Source organism: Pseudorasbora parva, chromosome 1 (genome assembly GCF_024679245.1).
Source record: "Pseudorasbora parva isolate DD20220531a chromosome 1, ASM2467924v1, whole genome shotgun sequence".
In the NCBI taxonomy this organism is placed as follows: Eukaryota; Metazoa; Chordata; class Actinopteri; order Cypriniformes; family Gobionidae; genus Pseudorasbora; species Pseudorasbora parva.
In genome coordinates this window covers 68,113,365-68,130,864 of record NC_090172.1, presented here as the reverse complement: position 1 = coordinate 68,130,864, position 17,500 = coordinate 68,113,365, and the positions used below count along the sequence as shown (strand labels likewise).

The window sequence follows — 17,500 nt, the reverse complement described above, 5'->3', positions numbered from 1 at the left end:
TTGAAACTAACTTGATGCTTCAAATAACGATTCTCATTGAATCATTCACTCAAGAGATTCGTTCAAACACACTGATTCATCCAGTAATGAAACGAGTGAAGTCTTCATGAGTGAGTCATTGAATCATTCATTCAAGAGATTTGTTAAAATAATCCATTCACATACAGACACACACACACACACACACCTGCCCATGAGTAAACTGCATTCCTCACTGGGGTGTGTGTGTGTGTATCTGTTGTCCATGCGTTAAGCTCTTAACTCAATACAGTCTGTGTGTTTGCGCTGCCAGACTCTCATGTCAACACCTTCACACACACACACACACACACCTGGGAGTGTCGCGGCTCAGTGCTTCTCTCAGATGAACTTCCTGTTTCATTCAGTCACACCCTCAGCGCTCATTCAAACACACGAGCGAGACGCTGCAGATCATAATCAGCATCTATACATTCATACTGCAATAGTATATAAATAACACTGAAGCGTCTGAATAGATATATTTTAGTTTGTTTCTGATATAAATCCTTTAATAACTGCCATCTGCAGTGTTACTTTATTCTACTGGTTTTATTAATATTTAAAATAAGTGTGTGTGTGTGTGTTACAACAGGGCTACAAACACTCGCTGTAGTGTGTGTGTGTGTGTGTGTGTTACAACAGGGCTACAAACACTCGCTGTAGTGTGTGTGTGTGTGTGTGTGTTACAACAGCATTACCAACTCTCGCTGTAGTGTGTGTGTGTGTTACAACAGCGCTATAAACACTTGCTGTAGTGTTTGTGTGTGTTACAACAGCGTTACAAATACTCGCTGTAGTGTGTGTGTGTGTTACAAGAGCGTTATAAACACTCGCTTTAGTGTGTGTGTGTGTGTTACAACAGCGTTACAAACACTCGCTGTAGTGTTTGTGTGTGTTACAACAGCGCTACAAACACTCGCTGTAGTGTTTGTGTGTGTGTTACAACAGCGTTACAAACACTCGCTGTAGTGTTTGTGTGTGTGTGTTACAACAGCGTTACAAACACTCGCTGTAGTGTTTGTGTGTGTGTTGCAACAGCGTTACAAACACTCGCTGTAGTGTTTGTGTGTGTGTGTGTTACAACAGCGTTACAAACACTCGCTGTAGTGTGTGTGTGTGTGTGTTACAACAGCGTTATAAACACTCGCTGTGGTGTTTGTGTGTGTGTTGCAACAGCGTTACAAACACTCGCTGTAGTGTTTGTGTGTGTGTGTGTTACAACAGCGTTACAAACACTCGCTGTAGTGTGTGTGTGTGTGTGTTACAACAGCGTTACAAACACTCGCTGTAGTGTTTGTGTGTGTGTTGCAACAGCGTTACAAACACTCGCTGTAGTGTTTGTGTGTGTGTGTGTTACAACAGCGTTACAAACACTCGCTGTAGTGTGTGTGTGTGTGTGTTACAACAGCGTTACAAACACTCACTGTAGTGTTTGTGTGTGTGTTACAACAGCGCTACAAACACTCGCTGTAGTGTTTGTGTGTGTGTTACAACAGCGTTACAAACACTCGCTGTAGTGTTTGTGTGTGTGTTACAACAGCGCTACAAACACTCGCTGTAGTGTTTGTGTGTGTGTTACAACAGCGCTACAAACACTCGCTGTAGTGTGTGTGTGTGTGTGTTACAACAGCGTTATAAACACTCGCTGTAGTGTTTGTGTGTGTGTTACAACAGCGCTACAAACACTCGCTGTAGTGTTTGTGTGTGTGTTACAACAGCGCTACAAACACTCACTGTAGTGTGTGTGTGTGTTACAACAGCGCTACAAACACTCGCTGTAGTGTTTGTGTGTGTGTTACAACAGCGCTACAAACACTCGCTGTAGTGTTTGTGTGTGTGTTACAACAGCGCTACAAACACTCGCTGTAGTGTTTGTGTGTGTGTTACAACAGCGCTACAAACACTCGCTGTAGTGTGTGTGTGTGTTACAACAGCGCTACAAACACTCGCTGTAGTGTTTGTGTGTGTGTTACAACAGCGCTACAAACACTCGCTGTAGTGTTTGTGTGTGTGTTACAACAGCGCTACAAACACTCGCTGTAGTGTTTGTGTGTGTGTTACAACAGCGCTACAAACACTCGCTGTAGTGTTTGTGTGTGTGTTACAACAGCGCTACAAACACTCGCTGTAGTGTGTGTGTGTGTTACAACAGCGTTACAAACACTCGCTGTAGTGTTTGTGTGTGGGTGTTACAACAGCACTACAAACACTCGCTGTAGTGTTTGTGTGTGTGTTACAACAGCGTTACAAACACTCGCTGTAGTGTGTTTGTGTGTTACAACAGCGTTACAAACACTCGCTGTAGTGTTTGTGTGTGTGTGTTACAACAGCGTTACAAACACTCGCTGTAGTGTTTGTGTGTGTGTGTTACAACAGCGTTACAAACACTCGCTGTAGTGTTTGTGTGTGTGTGTTACAACAGCGTTAAAAACACTCACTGTAGTGTTTGTGTGTGGGTGTGTGTGTGTGTTACAACAGCGTTACAAACACTCGCTGTAGTGTTTGTGTGTGTGTGTTACAACAGCGTTACAAACACTCGCTGTAGTGTTTGTGTGTGTGTGTTACAACAGCGTTACAAACACTCGCTGTAGTGTGTGTGTGTGTTACAACAGCGTTACAAACACTCGCTGTAGTGTGTTTGTGTTACAACAGCACTACAAACACTCGCTGTAGTGTTTGTGTGTGTGTGTTACAACAGCGTTACAAACACTCGCTGTAGTGTGTTTGTGTTACAACAGCGTTACAAACACTCGCTGTAGTGTGTGTGTGTGTTACTACAGCGTTACAAACACTCGCTGTAGTGTTTGTGTGTGTGTGTTACAACAGCGTTACAAACATTAGCTGTAGTGTGTTTGTGTTACGACAGCGTTACAAACACTCGCTGTAGTGTGTTTGTGTTACGACAGCGTTACAAACACTCGCTGTAGTGTGTTTGTGTTACGACAGCGTTACAAACACTCGCTGTAGTGTGTGTGTGTGTTACAACAGCGTTACAAACACTCGCTGTAGTGTGTTTGTGTTACAACAGCACTACAAACACTCGCTGTAGTGTTTGTGTGTGTGTGTTACAACAGCGTTACAAACACTCGCTGTAGTGTGTTTGTGTTACAACAGCACTACAAACACTCGCTGTAGTGTTTGTGTGTGTGTGTTACAACAGCGTTACAAACACTCGCTGTAGTGTGTTTGTGTTACAACAGCGTTACAAACATTAGCTGTAGTGTTTAATTGTGTGTTGCAACAGCGTTACAAAAACTCGCTGTAGTGTGTTTGTGTTACGACAGCGTTACAAACACTCGCTGTAGTGTGTTTGTGTTACGACAGCGTTACAAACACTCGCTGTAGTGTGTTTGTGTTACGACAGCGTTACAAACACTCGCTGTAGTGTGTTTGTTACAACAGCGTTACAAACAAACGCTGAAGTGTTTGTGTGTGTGTTACAACAGCGTTACAAACACTCGCTGTAGTGTGTTTGTTACAACAGCGTTACAAACACACGCTGAAGTGTTTGTGTGTGTGTTACAACAGCGTTATAAACATTCGCTGTAGTGTTTATGTGTGTGTTACAACAGCGTTACAAACACTCGCTGTAGTGTGTTTGTGTGTTACAACAGCGTTACAAACACACGCTGAAGTGTTTGTGTGTGTGTTACAACAGCATTACAAACACTCGCTGTAGTGTTTGTGTGTTACAACAGCGTTACAAACACTCGCTGTAGTGTGTGTGTGTTACAACAGCGTTACAAACACACGCTGAAGTGCTTGTGTGTGTGTGACTGTTACAACAGTGTTACAACACCCGCTGAAGTGCTTGTGTGTGTGTGTGACTGTTACAACAGCGTTACAACACCCACTGAAGTGCTTGTGTGTGTTACAACAGCGCTACAACACCCGCTGAAGTGCTTGTGTGTGTGTGTGTGTGTTACAACAGCGTTACAACACTCACTGTAGTGTGTTTGTGTGTTACAACAGCGTTACAAACACTCGCTGTAGTGTGTGTGTGTGTGTGTTACAACAGCGTTACAAACACTCGCTGTAGTGTTTGTGTGCGTGTCTTACAACCGTGTTACAACACTCGCTGAAGTGTTTGTGTGTGTGTGAAGGATGAAACCTCTGCATTAAGAGTCACTCACCGTGTTCGACGTTACTGCGGTCCGGCGTGTCAGCCCCTGCAGAGGTCGTGACCCCTCCGGACGCGTCGCTGTGCGGCTCGCTGCGGCTGACGCTCTCCCTGGAGCCGAAGCGGACCCTGGCGCTGGAGCGCGAGCTGACGTCCGGAGACGTGTCCGGCAGGTCCTCCGCTTTGATGGGCGTGACGGTGAAGCGCACGGAGGATGCCATGGCCTCACGACGCACGGCTCCGGGGTCCACACTCAGCTCACGGTGTGTGGCGGGGACACCACGGACCCACGCATCGCCATGGACACAGTGTGTGTGTGAATGATGCTCCTATGATATCTGTACAGTGGTTGTGTGTGACGAGATGGGAAATGATATCCCAAAAGAGCTTTTTTGTGCTCAGATCAGCTTTTAAATCTGGTTTCTGACTTGTCAGCAAAGACTTTGGAGGAAGAGGCCGAGCGATTTACACACACACATAATAAAACCGCTGTACTAAACATCTGACAGTTTCTGTACTGTAATCCAATTATTCTTCTGTGTGTGTGTGTGTGTGTGTGTGTGTGTAAAGGGAAAGACAAACAGAACAAAACAACCACAGAGTCAAATCATGATTCATTCAAATTAGATATATAGTTATACACACATATGGCCCTGCTAGGTTGTAGCATTATAACATGATTATGACGTCTAGTCCCCTTTCTCAGAGAACCACAGTAGCGCGTTTCTCCTAACGCGACGCCCAGAAAAACTCGCAGGGTTCGGCTAGTGTGCTGCCTATGTAGGGAGCGCGATAGGTTTTGCAACGCCAATAGTTCCTGCGACAAACCGGCACCTGAGCGCCTCCACTAAGCCAATTATAACCAGATCACACACACACCTGACACCTCTCATATGAGACTGATATACGTTACCTCACTATAAACGCTTTACATAACTAATGAAACCGGTCAGCTTAGCGGACGCGCGCTCGTTATGTTTCAAAAGAGCGCGCGCGCGTGCGTGCCAACCGTCGCATTATTCGCTTTCTGACCGACGCGATCTATTCCGTTTCAGAATCCATACGGTTGTTTACCTCACGGGTCCGCCGACGCCGGTGCTCGCGATCTGTCCATCTCTCTCCGGTTTCGAGGATCGTCAAAATCAGCACGTTTGACTGAGTACGGGGCGTACGGAGAAGAGCGCTCTTGCGTCATCACGCACGTACGTGCGTATGACGCACTGTAGGGAAATGTAGTTCTTTTCATCACGAATAGAACTACGATTAGACTTTTTTTTTTTTTTTTACTTTAGCAGTGTTTTACAAATGAAGCTGACGCTTAAAATATACAAAATCAAGCTTTTTATTTCACATTTTCACAACTGAAAAAACGGTGTACTTTAGTAAGCAGAAAATAAACATGACATTGTTCAGGGATAATTAAAATAAAGTAACGTTAGTGTGTAAGAGTTCCGTTCAGAGCACGGGTCGCGGCTGTTGCGTCAGCAGGAGGCCGAAGCGTTTCTTGATGGTCACGCGGTGGCGGGAGAACTTGTCGTCCGGTGAGAAGCGGGCCGGGTGCGCGGAGCTGGTGGGCTGGCCGCTCGGGTCCAGTTTCTGCACAAGAAACAATAATATTAAAATAATTGTAATGTCCACAACACGCATGTCTTCCTTTCACATAACGTTACAGCATTGGCATTACAGGTAAACACGCGGTATAAAAGCCTCACCTTCAGAGTATAAACCCTGTCGCCGTTCTCATTCAGATAAAACTGCAGGAACATGATGATCTCTCCGCGGTCACCGTGTGTAATTAGGAAAATATCCCAGAGGAAAGAAAGTGTATAATCGGGAGAGCAGCGAGCGGCTCAAAACACCACGTGCGCGGCTGGCCGTAAAATAAACCGGATGTGTGCGGGGCGGAGCGAGGCGCAAAGGAGGACGGGAAATTGAGTTTTAAAGTGAGGTCACGTGTGTAAATAAACGCGCTCTTTTAGAAAGAAGTCACAGATTTAGCATTAATACATAACGGGGGAAAATAAAACATTATTATGATAAATATATTATATTACTGCATTGTTATACATGTATTTATTTATTTGCCCATTTGTTTCAGGACAATATTACAATAAAGAAAAACCCAGCAAAACAAAAGATAAAATCAACTTAAATAAAAGGCTGTTTAGTTATTAAAGTAATAGATAACAATAAAAGTGCGTATGATAAACGAAATATTGAAAACTAGATTAATATATTCATGTGTATTAAAATATTACTGCTTATTATCGTTGATAGAGTTTCATTTGTGCATTTATAATTGAATGTATTATACTCGTATGTCTTCATTGTAAAGGCTATCATTAATGACACGTGCTTGATGATTTGTTTGTTTTTGAAAGTGTGCGGTTTAAATCTGCATTCTGAGCGGCTGTTTCTGTCAATCTCTTCACATTTAACCTCAAAACCTTTTGATATTTTCCTCATTCCAACTTCTGGACGTCATCGCGCTACTTCAGTGTCAGGTACAGACTAATTAATCGTTAAATGTTCTTTAAATATAGGTCCCTTTTATTTTGGGGTACAGCTATTATGTAACGGAGGCCAGCTAGCAGTCGCTGAGTGAACCTCACTCTGAATTCAAGAGCTGCTCTGGCGTCCGACACGCGCGGCTGCTCTATAGCCTTATTAGTAGGGCGTTCGACTCTCATGCCGACAGACCCGAGTTCGAGTCCCGCTTAGACTTGATAGTCAAAAATTACTCAAAAATATTATACAGGTCCTTCTCAAAAAATGAGCATATTGTGATAAAGATCATTATTTTCCATACAGTAATGATAAAAATTAAACTCATATATTTTAGATTCATTGCACACCAACTTCATCCGACCAATAAAAGAAAAGTGTTTTTAATACAAAAAAAGTCAACCTTCAAATAATTATGTTCAGTTCTGCACTCAATACTTGTTCGGGAATCCTTTAGCAGAAATGACTGCTTCAGTGCGGCGTGGCATGGAGGCGATCAGCCTGTGGCACTGCTGAGGTGTTCTGGAGGCCCAGGATGCTCGATAGCGGCCTTATGCCTGGCTCACACTACAGGAGTTGTAGGCCGATTTATGCCCGATTTTCCCCTCCCGAGACTCGGAGAAAAAGTCTTGTCCACGACCTCGATCGGTACCGATGTTCAGCGCAGATTATCTGGTAATGTGAGGCGTTCACAGATCAAATCTTGCACCTCCCCGAATTCTTCTCACGCAAATCGGGCTCGCCCCGATCATATCAAACATGTTTGATATTTATCGGGATGAGCAAGATTGTAATAACGTCAGTACTGTCACAATAGCCAATAGAGACGGACATATCGAAACGGCGACCGCGAGTTGAGTTGCAGTAGTTTGTTGTAACGTTAGCTCTGAGAGAGAGAGAGAGAGAGAGAGAGAGAGAGAGAGAGAGAGAGAGAGAGAGAGAGAGAGAGAGAGAGAGAGAATCAGCATTTCTTGTTTTTCATTTGACAGCACAAATCTGCACTAACAGGTGACGATCGCTTAAAGGGGTACTTCAGCGCTGGGAAGATGAACCTGTATTTAAACTGGGTCATCAATGTAGTAGAAATGTGAAATTATTTTTGAATTTGGTGCTTTGTAGACTGAGAAAAGACAGAAAATGTATTTTTGTCTCATGGGGATGAAAGACTACAATTCCCAGAATGCTTTGCTCCCTGTGAGGCCACTCCCAAAGCCACCGCTACTGGATTACTGTGACTGAGTTGGAGACACTACAATTAAAAACTGAACGTGTGTGTTCAATATAATGAGTGAGTCGCCGCACGAGTATGTGGCGCGTTTTCAGTTCATGCCTTTGCAAGCTTAACTTTTATAGAAATTAATTTGAGAAGTTTAAAGACTTACATTGCTCACCATAGCTGCGTTTAAATGAGTGCCTGAGCTGAGCTGAGCTGTGAGTGTGATCTCCATCCCTCATGAGCGGGTTCAGAACATGCGGAAATGGCTCCCTCTGCTGGCTGTAGTCTTTAGCCTTTGGCCAAACATTCCTCCGATGATGCAAATATCATCAATTTGCATCATAGGAGGAATTTTTCCAGAAATAAAATGCATAAATCTCTCGTCTCAGGGAGATATGAGGGAGGAAAGCACAATCATTTGAATATACTCCAGGGTTTCTACTGATACAAAGCCATATGCTAATCGCTGAAGTAACCCTTTAAGGCTGGAATACACTACACGATTTTTTAAAATCTGAACAGATATCAAAAACACTAGGCATCACACACTTGCGGATTTTGTAAATGGTTTCACAAACTGAAACAAGCGCCTGGTTGCTAGGAGACGCACACATGACAGACATAAAACATGCATGAGATGAGCAGGAGATGAGCGCGGTACTTTTTGAAGCGACTATCTGTGCGCTGAGCAAAAAGTCAACACAAAGAGCCCAAACGCACCAGACGTGGCCAGTGATGGTCAGATTACAGCGGGAGTTAGACACATGTATAGAGGACAGCTTCGGACTCATGAATAAATAGATCATTAAATCATTTATTTATTTATAATCGTGTCCGCTGGTAGCGGTTTTAAATGCCTGATCAAAAGTTGTTATACATGGTTCTGGACAATCAATTGTTTAAAAATATCTAAATAATAAACTAATAAACTATGAATGCATTGCCACACTAAGTACACACGCAAAACATTCATTTGAAATATTTAAGTGATTGCTATAATGGAAGCAAAAACCTGTTCTGAACGATATATATAAGCACGCGGGTGATTCTCACGAAAACTTGGCTTTAAAAATGTCAAGCATGAAAATGTAAAACATGATTAAATTTACTTCCTTTTTTTCAGACATTAGAAACAAATTCTGGAGTAAAAAAACTTTTACTTATTATTTAACACTTTTTTTTACATAATTTTGAAAATAAGTCCTAAAAAATCTCATTACCGCAACCGTGTGAAAACATCAACACTGTTAGAAAAGCTCATATAGTTTCATATTTTCAAAAATTGATTATTAATAGTTATGCACAGTTACTTGAAATTCTGAAATAATTTTAATTTTTAATTTAAGTTTTTTTTATTTATTATTAATTTCTCTCATTACCGCAACACCTCCCACAATTTACAACCATTTTTTTAATATAGTCCGATGAAACCTGACACATTTTCAAAATGACATGACAAACCTGAAAGAGCATAATTATGAGATTCTGCACATGCATTTAAAATCAAAGTACCATGTTTCTATTAATTAAATTAACATTTAATAAACATCTGTTGCGGTAATGATACATAGGTTTCGGAAATGAGGTTAATTATTTCGGTAATGATAATACGTATAATAGTCTGAGATTAAAAAAAAAAAACTAATTTTAAAGTAGAAAACGGATAATATTTGCACAATCATCCATTCAAGTTCAAAAAAAGTTTTATTGTGTAGGGTTTGAAAAATACATACGCCAAAAAAAGAAAAAAGCAAGAAAACATTAGAACAGGAATAAACAGGGCAACATATCAACGTGTGCCTAAAAACATTTTTCTTTCAATGTAAATTAGTGGTTGTTTCAAAACAAAAATCAAATATGAATTAATTATATTGGCATGGTATTTAATTAATGAGCCTGTGATGTTCATCTGCAGGGCGTCCGAGATATAGGTGTGTGTGTTTCTTCAGGAGAACACAAATGAAGATGTTTAACTCAGCCGTTGCTCGTATAATGCGTGTCAATGGGGTGTGTTTCTATGAGAGTAAAACACACACACACATACGAGTCCATATTAAACCCTGCGGCTCGTGACGACACACTGATGTCTGAAGACACGAAACGATCACTTTCTGCCAGAAACACAACAGTATTTGTGTTATTTTTTACCTCATATCAGATATATATATATATATATATATATATATAATGATCAGGTTTTTGACCTTTTTCGACGAAAGTAATGGCGCTGGTACAAAAAATAACACACATACTGTTGTGTTTCTGGCAGAAAGCGCTCGTTTTGTGTCTTAAGACATCAGTGTGTCTCCGCGAGCCTCAGGAAAAATTTTATAATTTTCCTAATTTTTCTTCATTATTATTATACATGAATATTCAGTAAATTAGTTTTCTTTCATCTACAATAATCTAGTTAAATTCTAAATATTTTTATGTTAATTTGTTAAATTTACAAAATAACACGCATTCAAACACAGCCGGACGCATTGCGCTAATGAGAATTTCAGTGGAAAAAGCAATAAAATTGAAAAATAATAAATTCTTATCTTCAAATCACACATTGTGCAAGGTAGAGAAAGGTATTGTCTTTATGCTGATGCTTTTTAATATTACTATATTACACGTTTTATATTTAAAAACATTAGTGCCGTGGTGTTTTAATGGTTTCGTGAGAATCACCCACTTATAGCTTCAGTTATATAGTACTAATATATGAAACATATGCTTTGTAAGACATTAAAGACTATTTTAACACAATTTAAACAGTAAAAATCAAAACGCGATTGTGTAAGAATTGTAATCAGGCTCTGAACGGATTACCTATTAAAATTTCTTTCAGCCAATAGAATCGCTCTGGGGGTCCTTGCGGACACGATTTCACAGGGGGACAGGATTTCCCCCAGACTTGTTAAAATGCGATATTCACATTTGCAACGTGATAAATAAATAGTTAAAGTTGCCATCACCCATTGACTATTTGCAACAGAGAAGATGCCTTTAATGTAGTGCTTTTTGAAGAGTTGATAATAAATGTTAATTGTTGTGTTTGTGTATTTGTCAGGAGATGGCGCTATAGTTCACATGTTGTTACCTGTAAGAATGGAAGAAAACTAAATAAAACTTTGAGAATTGGGAAATGACTTGTCCTCATGCTTTCCTGGATTTAAACATAACAATAATCATAAGCAAATACTTTGCAGTTAGGTTTGAAATTAAGGTAGGTAGGCCTATCTTTGTCAATATAATATTTACCCATCATACAAATAAAATTTAAGACATCATCCAGCTCTTTACTTTCCTTAGTGACAGAAATATTACACAGTTGGTGAAATACAAGTGCTAATAATTTCCCATAAACCTTAATTGAATAATCACTAACAGTGATGAAGTTCCTTAAAAACTGATTTGTACATTTAACATCTAGGATATCAAACCCTTGTAAAACTAGTAGAGGGATATCTTTAGATGCAAACTACAATTTGCTTTATAAGATGTAACCAAAAAACAACTAATTAGCAGTGAGTCTGTAAGCTTAAAGTAGTTGTTTTGATGCTTTTATACCATATAGCGTAGTTAAATAAAATCTTTATAAGAGTCTCCACATTTACGAGACCTCACTTGGAAAACACAGATGTAGACTATATATTCCAGGGTTATTATAATGTGGCACTAATGACATTGATGAAATAGTTTAGACTTGCTTGACCCCGTTTGGGAAATTCAGATGTTTTTGTTTGCATTCAATATTTCATTTTTTTAATGAAAATTTTCATTTTTTCTACTTCAACATACCTGTCTACAATATACAGAATACACATGTCTGCATTTAAGAAACACACGGTTATTTATATAAAAAGCATGTTTCCTGGGATGGATCCCCTTTGCTGCTTTTGTGGAGTGGAAGATGAGTCTGTCCCTCACCTTTTTGGGATTGTTTTCATGTAGTTACTTTTTTTTTTTTTTTTGGAAGAAATTTAGTTTGTTTGTATGTTTTTCTCTCTTAGACAATTTTTCTTTGGAGTTTAAGGTTGTCCCATTTGTATTTTTTTTGTATAACTCTGACAATAGTCTTAAAGACAAGGTTTTTTTCTTCTTATAAATCTATTTATTTTTTTAGCTACGTTTTTTTTATACACAAGTGCATTTATTTTGTCTGTTAAAACTTTCTTTATTATTTTTTGTAAAGATCTGAAATGTAATTTACATACTAAATTAGTCTTTTCTTCCAGCAATGCCAAAGCTTTAAAGTCCTCTATGTGTAGAAGTATATCTACCTTTGTATAATGTAAAAAGGGAAAAGGCATTGGCATATTTTTCTCTGTCTCTCTCTCTTGAACCTAATTTAGGTTACTATAAATTGCATGTCACCCCTTGCTCAATGTTGCTGTTGTTGTTTTTTTGTGTGCTTTTTTTATAGTTTCCTTTTATAAATATAGTTTTCTTTTTTTATTATTTAATTATGTATTTGTTTGTTTGTGTTTAATTCATTTTGCTGCCTCGGTCTATTGTTTATATTTGTTTTGTTGTTGTTGTTGAATCCTTTTTGAACTGTGGCTGTTTGCTTTTGTATTTGTTCAATAAAAAAATTATAATAATATATTTTTTAAAAGTGACACCGTTGTCGCAAAAAACTTTGGCGATGACAGGAAGTGACGGCAAAAGTACGTTTTCGCGCATGCGCAGAACAAATCATGTTGCTGGTACGGATCGAGTAGTCAACAGTCCTGCTCTCTCTCTCTGGCTTCCGGTTCCACAGACGTTTTATCCATAGACAGTAAAAGAAATGGACCGAGCGATCCCATTACGTCAACGGCGAAATAATGAAGTCAACCTAGGGGCACTCACTTCCTGATGGCTGAGCGAACTGCGCCGGCTCAGACTGAGCTTGAGGACGTAGATGTGACGTGAGCCTCCTGTCTGACAGCTGTGAGTCTTCTAGTAGATGTGGAAAGCGAAAGCTGAATCACGTTGTTTAAATATTTTCTCCCGTTGCTTTTGGCTTACTATGGGCCTCTCCCCATTCTTCCCCCTTGACTTTATCAGACTAGTCTCCAGGACATGTCTCCACGTCCCCCCGACTGCCTCATAGACAGTAAAGATTGCCTGCGAGCGTCTCCTCAGGTCTATACGGTAATTTCTCAACTGTGCGACAGAGTCGCGTTGGTTATGACGCAATCGTTGCCTATTTTTACAAAAACAGCTTCTGCGGGGCGATAGTGTAAGACACAAGGTAATGGAGCCTTTTATACATTGTCGTGTTTCTTTAGAAATAAACACTGGACAAAATGGAATGTAAAGTTATTCACTGTCAAAGTGACTCAAAAATGAATGGGAGTCAATGGGATGCTAACAGCAGGTGATGGCTTGGTTAGCAATGGCCGCCCCTAGGGGTGGAACGCTTTCCGAGCGCTAGATTACCCCCTTGGATTTATCCCCTCTCCACGCCCATTACTGGAACAAGAGACAGGTGTTATTAATCTGCGTCCAACCCACTCACTTACCGCTCGTCCCACGGCTCTCTCTCCCGCTGCAGACCTCGCTGAACCACGCCCCCCTTGCCACAAATAGTTTTGCTGTTTTGATTCCTACACGAGTCTCACACAGACAAGATGGACACCTTGTTTTTGTTATTAAATAATCTGTTAACATTTATTGTAATAGGCCTACAATTAATAATTCGCAGCTATTGACTCGCTTTGATCACGTTTAAACACGTAACGTTATCCCGGGAAAGCGTTAATGTAAAACCCAAGGGCTAATGTTAAGTGACATAATGAATAAATTAAGAATAATATATAAATTGATCATTTTAGCTGAACGGCCTATCATTTTTTGCACCTCTTTATAGGTTTTCCCCTCTCTAATCAACTTTTTAATCAAAGTACGCTGTTCTTCTGAACAATGTCTTGAACGACCCATTTTCCTCAGCTTTCAAATGCATGTTCAACAAGTGTTGGCTTCATCCTTAAATAGGGGCCACCTGATTCACACCTGTTTCTTCACAAAATTGATGACCTCAGTGATTGAATGCCACACTGCTATTTTTTTGAACACACCCCTTTCAACTAATTCAACTAATTGCCCAATTGCACAGCCTTAAGAGCGTGCATATCATGAATGCTGGGTCTCATTTGTTTTCTGAGAATCTACTGAACCTACTGGTAACTTGTTTGCCACGTAGCCAGTGTTCAAACTATATCGTGGCCTTTGGGGGAGCCCACTTTTCGGGTGTGTGTGGGGGGGGGGGGGGGGGGGGGGGGTTGTGCGCGTGGAAGAGAAGACGTGTATATTCCTTCACACACTGGTGAACGGGTCAATCTATTGCTTAATGCATTGCAGAGACTCTTAATATACAATTTACAATCATTAAAGAACATCTTTGATTTTAATGAAGGAAGAAAAAACAAGAATTGATAGGTCAAAAAGCCCACAAATAGTCTATAAACAAAGCATCCGGCTGTCTTTGAGTTCACATGAACAACGGTTGAAGTTACTCGTCATACAGAAGAATACCATAATTCCTCCATTTAATTAACGTTAGTCTTATTAGGACATCGATAGTCGCGCAGACCTATATCAACCCAGCCACAACACATAATTGGGAATAACATGCCTTATCACAGAATCGACCACAGAGGCTTGGGGTCAGCTTCCTTTGCTGTTCTTCCAGAAATCCAAGATCAAGAAGTGGATATTCGTTTTAGTTTTTTCTACGAATCTTTGCGTTGACATGTACTAAACATGAGTGGAATTTGCACCGCAGCGCCACCACACCTTGATGGTCATGACAAGAACAGCATGAATAGCTATCTTTATGGAAGTTAATTAGATTTAAATTGCCGTCATGCATGAATTAATTATATATTTTTAGCAATTTTACATATAATAATCCACGATGATCACATTACAGAAAACTGAAATTGCACCTCAAAATAACACGGTGTCAATATTTTTGAGACCCCCCAAAATTTCTCAAATCACGTTTTCAGGGGAGCCCATGTCTTATTTAGGGGAGCCGAGCTCCCCCTAGCTCCCCCGTAGTTCGCACCCTGCACGTAGCAATACAAAAATATACGAAAAACCTTGATTATTCTGGTTAGTCACATTGTACTGCTATTATTTTGAACAAGACTGTAGATTGCAAACACACACAGCTAACGTATACACAACGAGCGGCAGAATGACAGGATCAAATAAGGTCAATAAAATGACCTCCATTTCTCGCTGAAGAACTGACAATCCTTGTTGAGCCCGTCCCCCCGACCATTGTCTAATCCACACTGGTTTATTCTTACACTCTTGTTTTTTCCACAAAAAATGATCATTATTGATACAGCAAGTTGTCATGTTACAGTCGTAGGCTGATCCATTTTGTTTTCCCGCTTACGATCTTCTGCGTAGATCACGTGACGCACTTCCTCTGGCACGATATTTTATAGTGTGTGATGCTCCTCGATTTTCATATCTTTTGGTGTGAGCATGTTTAAAATTTGAGTTAAGAAAATCTGCAAAGATTCTCCTGAAGTGTGTACTGCAACCAGATTTTACAATCGGAGAGGATTTTAAAACTCCTGTAGAGTGAGCCAGGCCTTAAGCTCATCCATACCCCTTTTCCACCAAGGCAGTGCTGGTGCTAAATCGGAGCCAAAGCCTAGTTTCAAATCGGTTCTTTGTGTTTCCACAGCCAAAGCAGCAGCTCAGAGCCAGGAAAAGTGGTTCTTAAGTAACACCAAAACATTGCTGGGCTAGAAGTAAGAACCGCTTACGTCACCGGCTGGGGGCGGCGTTACCATGATCAACAAGATGAACACAAACCTGTGACCGCCATTTTTTCAATAGCAGCTAATCAAGCTAACAGCTGCTGGATTGTAATCTCCGTCTATAAAAAATCATGGAGAGCTGCACAAATGCGTTGGATTTGCGGCGTTTTAATGCTGATGTAGGATCATTAAGCCATGAGCCACTGAGGGAAGGCTTGTTCGAGATGCATCGGCGCGCGCTGTGCAGACTGATTGCGTATGACATCAAAGTAGAGCGAGCGCCAACGACTCCTTATGCTTTTGAATCGCTCGCGCAGTATTTGGATATCATATGGGGGTTGGTCTGCATTAGTTGGTCTGTGGGTTGGTCAGCGTCAATGCATTAGATAGAACATGCCTGGAAATTGTGTGTGTGTGTGTGTGTGTGTGTTTCCCACTGCCTCGCTAGCAGTAGAGTCCTGCAACGGGTTGCAGAGTCCTGCAGCGGGTCGGGCATAAAAGTGGCTAAAACAGGTGGACTGTGACATTTATAAAATACACGGGCGGGGTGCGGGATAATATTCCGTGCGAGCGGGTAGAAGCGCGGATGAAAAATATGTGCAATATTTTTCTGTGCTGTGGCGAGGCGGAGGAGCGAGCGAGACCGGGGCGTGATGGCAAATGAGCGTCACCTGTGAGCCACACCAGTCTCAAATCCTCTCATGAGGAGCTCGGCCGCATATAAGGAAGAGATAACCAGACCTGGATTTGACGTTGAGTTGTGTTTGTTTTATTATGTGTGTGCGTGGCAGATGTCCGTGAGGGGCCGCGTTACTTTCGCTTTGTTTGGTTAAGTCTTTGAAATGTTCGCTGGTTCTCGAAAAACGATCAAAACGATCCAGTCGTCCTTCTTCCCCCCCAAGCATACTGTATTACAATTTCTATGTCCAATTTACCATTACACACACATGCAACAACGATATGCCATTTGACCATCACGTCACCACCACTGCGACTTCTGTTGATGCCTCTCGTAGCCCAGATGGAGCGAGCGTTGCAGGAGTAGCAATGGATGAAGTAAAAGTAAAGTTGCTGAGTAAAGTATATAAAATTGTTGACGAGTCTATAAAGGCACTTTAGTCTGTTTCTTTAGCCCATTCATGATGCTGTTGTGATGTTGAGAGAAGTGCAATATAAAAAAAATAAAGCATTTTTATTGGAATGATTTTAGCGTGTGTGATTTATTGCGGGCACAGATCGGGTAACGGGCCAAATATTAACGGGTCTGGGATGGACCCGTGCAGGACTCTGGTATGACGTAAGACATGGCTCTGTTGTGGCTCTTAGCAAACGGTTCTCAGAAAGCTCTCAAGTCGAACCAACTTAGAACTGACACTAGCACTGGCTCCGAACTAGCACCCGGTTCATTCTGGTGGAAAAGGGATACCAGAGTGTCGGGTCTTGGGTCGCTCAACTTTCTCTTCACAATATCCCACAGATTCTCTATGGGGTTCAGGTCAGGAGAGTTGGCAGGCCAATTGATCACAGTAATACCATGGTCAGTAAACCATTTACCAGTGGTTTTGGCACTGTGAGCAGGTGCCAGGTCGAGCTGAAAAACCAAATCTTCATCTCCATAAAGCTTTTCAGCAGATGGAAGCATGAAGTGCTCCAAAATCTCCTGATAGCGAGCTGCATTGACCCTGCCCTTGATAAAACACAGTGGACCAACACCAGCAGCTGACATGGCACCCCAGACCATCACTGACTGTGGGTACTTGCACTGGACTTCAGGCATTTTGGCCTTTCCTTCTCCCCAGTCTTCCTCCAGACTCTGGCACCTTGATTTCCGAATGACATGCAAAATTTGAGCAACAGTCCAGTGCTGCTTCTCTGTAGCCC

At 41.1% G+C, this 17,500-nt stretch overlaps 2 protein-coding genes across 2 annotated transcripts in view; both read right to left on the bottom strand.

Moving 5' to 3' along the window:
* LOC137081140 (solute carrier family 12 member 6-like) overlaps nt 1-5,360 on the bottom strand; it is a 30,729-nt gene extending 25,369 nt beyond the window's left edge. Inside the window, exons 1-2 of the mRNA XM_067447627.1 lie at nt 5,216-5,360; nt 4,155-4,677 (exon numbers count right to left, since the gene is read on the bottom strand). Coding sequence (XP_067303728.1) covers nt 4,155-4,362 — 208 coding nt within the window. The 5' untranslated portion in view covers nt 4,363-4,677; nt 5,216-5,360. The remainder of the gene's footprint in view (nt 1-4,154; nt 4,678-5,215) is intronic.
* Nucleotides 5,361-5,465: 105 nt separating this feature from the next.
* Nucleotides 5,466-6,048, bottom strand: nop10 (NOP10 ribonucleoprotein homolog (yeast)). Its single transcript, XM_067447663.1, has 2 exons — nt 5,854-6,048; nt 5,466-5,737 (listed from the first exon to the last, which is right to left on the bottom strand). The coding sequence occupies exons 1-2, from the start codon at nt 5,905-5,907 to the stop codon at nt 5,597-5,599; spliced, it is 195 nt and encodes a 64-aa protein (XP_067303764.1). The 5' UTR covers nt 5,908-6,048; the 3' UTR covers nt 5,466-5,596.
* Nucleotides 6,049-17,500: the final 11,452 nt, after the last annotated feature.

What these genes read in the sequence shown, in the direction of transcription:
- nop10 (XM_067447663.1), bottom strand. Translation starts at nt 5,907, where the DNA reads ATGTTCCTGCAGTTTTATCTGAATGAGAACGGCGACAGGGTTTATACT. An exon ending in ACAGGGTTTATACTCTGAAG is followed by an intron (nt 5,738 to 5,853) that starts GTGAGGCTTTTA and finishes TTTCTTGTGCAG; the next exon opens with AAACTGGACCCGAGCGGCCA.